The sequence below is a fragment of the Gavialis gangeticus genome, unplaced genomic scaffold (assembly GCF_001723915.1).
Source record: "Gavialis gangeticus isolate Ggan-Ray unplaced genomic scaffold, GavGan_comp1, whole genome shotgun sequence".
Classification (NCBI taxonomy): Eukaryota; Metazoa; Chordata; order Crocodylia; family Gavialidae; genus Gavialis; species Gavialis gangeticus.
The window spans coordinates 108,338,818-108,341,525 of NW_017729025.1; the positions used below are offsets into that span (position 1 = coordinate 108,338,818).

Below are 2,708 nucleotides of genomic sequence, written 5' to 3' on the forward strand. Positions count from 1 at the left end.
CTTGAAATTGGGGGGGGGGGAATTGTATACAAACAAACAAACAAACATCTACTATAACTTATTTTAATTTTATTTAAAAATATTTTTGTCCAGATTTATGTGCGTTTGCATAGTGTATCTAGGACTGATTGCATAATAGCTCAAAATATACACGCACATAATAGAGAAAAGTAAGACTGTAAGGGGAGGGTATGTGGAAGTATGTGGTAGTGATGGGGGTGTGTGTGGGAGGTTGCAGGTGTGTATGCGGGTATGGCAAGGGGTGAGAGGGTAGGAGTGTATATGGGGACTGTGGGTGGGTATGTGGTTGGGGGCATGTAAGTGCATGAGGAGAGCTGGGGGGTTACGATGGGGGTGGGAATGCATGTGCGTGCTGACAGAACGGTGGGAGTGTATGTGCATGTGTGCGTGGGGGGGGGGGGGGCCCTCAGAGGCCCCAGCGTGCAAGGCCCTGGATCTGCAGGGGGTGGTAGAGAGTCAGGCCAGCCTTGCCCAGCTCCATAGTGCACAGCTCCCCATGACCTCACCCCAGTCTCAGGCTGAGGCGATGGCAGCATGTGAGGCCAGTCCCACTCAGCCCTGTAACCCTTGCCAGCATGCAGCAGAGGGTGAATCCAGCTCACAGGCTGTATTTTGCTTGTGCCTGCTCTAAAGGGGTGCGCCAAGGAACAGCTGGCTTTGGGGTGAACACCAAGGACTAGCTATAACGTAGAGCACTGGAGCTGAGTGCAACTGACTCCAGGATGCAGCTGGCTCTGGGGTGGGACACAGTAAGGCTGGTTCTATAGGAATGCCAAGATGTTGCTAGGTCTGCAGAAGGGAAGGGGTGGGTATAACAGGAACCCTATGATGCAGATGGCTCTGGGGCAGAACCCTTTCAAGCTAGTTCTTTGTGGATACTGAAAGTGTGACTGGCTCTGGAGTGGGTTCTCTTGGCCCCTGCATGACCTGGAGCTGTCCCACAGCCCTACCACGCACCAGAACAATCAGCCAGTGCTGGGCTGGGCTCACAGACCAGCAGGGGACTAGAGCCGGGCATGCGGCCATGAGACACGGCACAGCAAAAATCATATAAAGTTAGGGTTGGAAGGGACCTCAGGAGGTCATCAAGTCCAAACCCCTGCTCAAAGCAGGACCATCTTCAACTAGATCATCCCAGCCAAAGCTTTGTCTAGCTGGGTTTTGAAAGCCTCCAAGGATGGCGCTTCCACCACCTCTCTGGGTAACCTGTTTTACTACACTCCTAGTGAGAAAATTCTTCCTAATATCCAACCTAAACTTCCCTGGCTGGAACTGGAGACCATTGCTCATTGTTCTGTCATCTGCCACCAATAAGAACAGTCTAGCTCCATCCTCTTTCAGACCTCCATTCAGGTAGTTGAAGGCTGCTATTAAATCTTCCCTCAGCCTTCTCTTCACTAAACTAAGCAAGCCAAGTTCCTTCAGTCTTTCCTCATAAGTTGCATCTCCCAGCCCCCTCACCATTTTTGTAGCCCTCCACTGGATTCTCTCATAGTTTCACAGTTGTTAGGGGCTGGAAGGGACCTTATGGATCATTGGGTTCAGCCCCACCCCAGCACTTGGGCAGGAAAGACTGCTGGGATCAGATGACCCCAGCAAGATGGGCTCCAAGTCACTGTTTGAAGATTGCCAGGGTAGGCATCTGTACCACCTCTGGGGGAGCCTGTTCCAAACCCTCAGCACTTGGCTTATAAGGATGTTTTTCCTTGTGTCCAGTCTGAAGTGATCCTGAATCAGTTTGTGCCCATTATTTCTTGTCCTTCCCTGGGAGGCCTTGGTGAACAGATGCTCCCCTAGGCCCTGATGTGCACCCCTTATATATGTACAGGCTGTTCTGAGTCCTTTCAGCCTGGAGAAGAGCACTCCCAAGTCTTTCAGCCTCTCCTCATATGACCCAGTCTCTAGGCCTCTAATCATGCTCATGGCCTTCCTCTGGACTCTCTCAAGCTTCTCCGCATCGTTCCTGAAGTGTAGCACCCAGAACTGGATGCAGTACTCCAGCTGTAGTCTCACCAAGGCCAAGCAGAGCTAACCAAGGCAGAGTAGAGCAAATCTGCCCACACCCTTTCTGTAGTGGGGGGGCCCAGAACTGAACACAGTACTCCAGATGTGGCCTCACCAGTTCTGAATAGAGGGGAATAAATCACTTCCCTTGAACTACTGGCAACACTCCTACCAATGCAGCCCAGTATGCTGTTAGCCTTCTTGGCAACAAGGGTGCACTGCTAGCTCATATTCAGCTTACTGTCCACTATAACCCCCAGGCCCTTTCCTACAAAGCTGTTGCCCAGCTAGTCAGCCCCCAACCTGTACTGGTACACAGAACTGTTCCATCCTAAATGCAGAACTTTACACTTGTCCTTGCTGAACTTCAGGAAGCTGAGGAGCTACAGCCGCTGGCCACCCCAGAGCCGGCCACAGCCTTGGGTGATGCCAAGGTCAGTCTTGAAATAAATCCCCACCAAGCCCCTCTCTTCCAACCCACAGCCCCCATCCCACGGCAGTGCCCCTCATCCCCCACCCCACTGGAGGCACTCACAAAGAGAGCAGCAGAGCAAAGCCAGCCAGATAAAGGTTGCGCTGGGCACGGAAGAGCTTCATGTGCACATGCTCCAGTGCTCCTGGGCTGTGCTGGAGAGACACCTTCTCAGGCACCTCGTCATACTTGCGGATCTCCCGCACCGCAT

The 2,708-nt window shown here is 52.4% G+C and overlaps 1 protein-coding gene across 3 annotated transcripts in view; it reads right to left on the bottom strand.

Moving 5' to 3' along the window:
- Positions 1–2,708, bottom strand: part of BCAP31 (B-cell receptor-associated protein 31) — a 13,022-nt gene that overhangs the window by 2,177 nt on the left and 8,137 nt on the right. For all 3 annotated transcript variants that reach the window (XM_019519375.1, XM_019519374.1, XM_019519376.1), the window contains one exon: positions 2,561–2,708. In XM_019519375.1, the coding sequence (XP_019374920.1) occupies positions 2,561–2,708 (148 nt within the window). The remainder of the gene's footprint in view (positions 1–2,560) is intronic.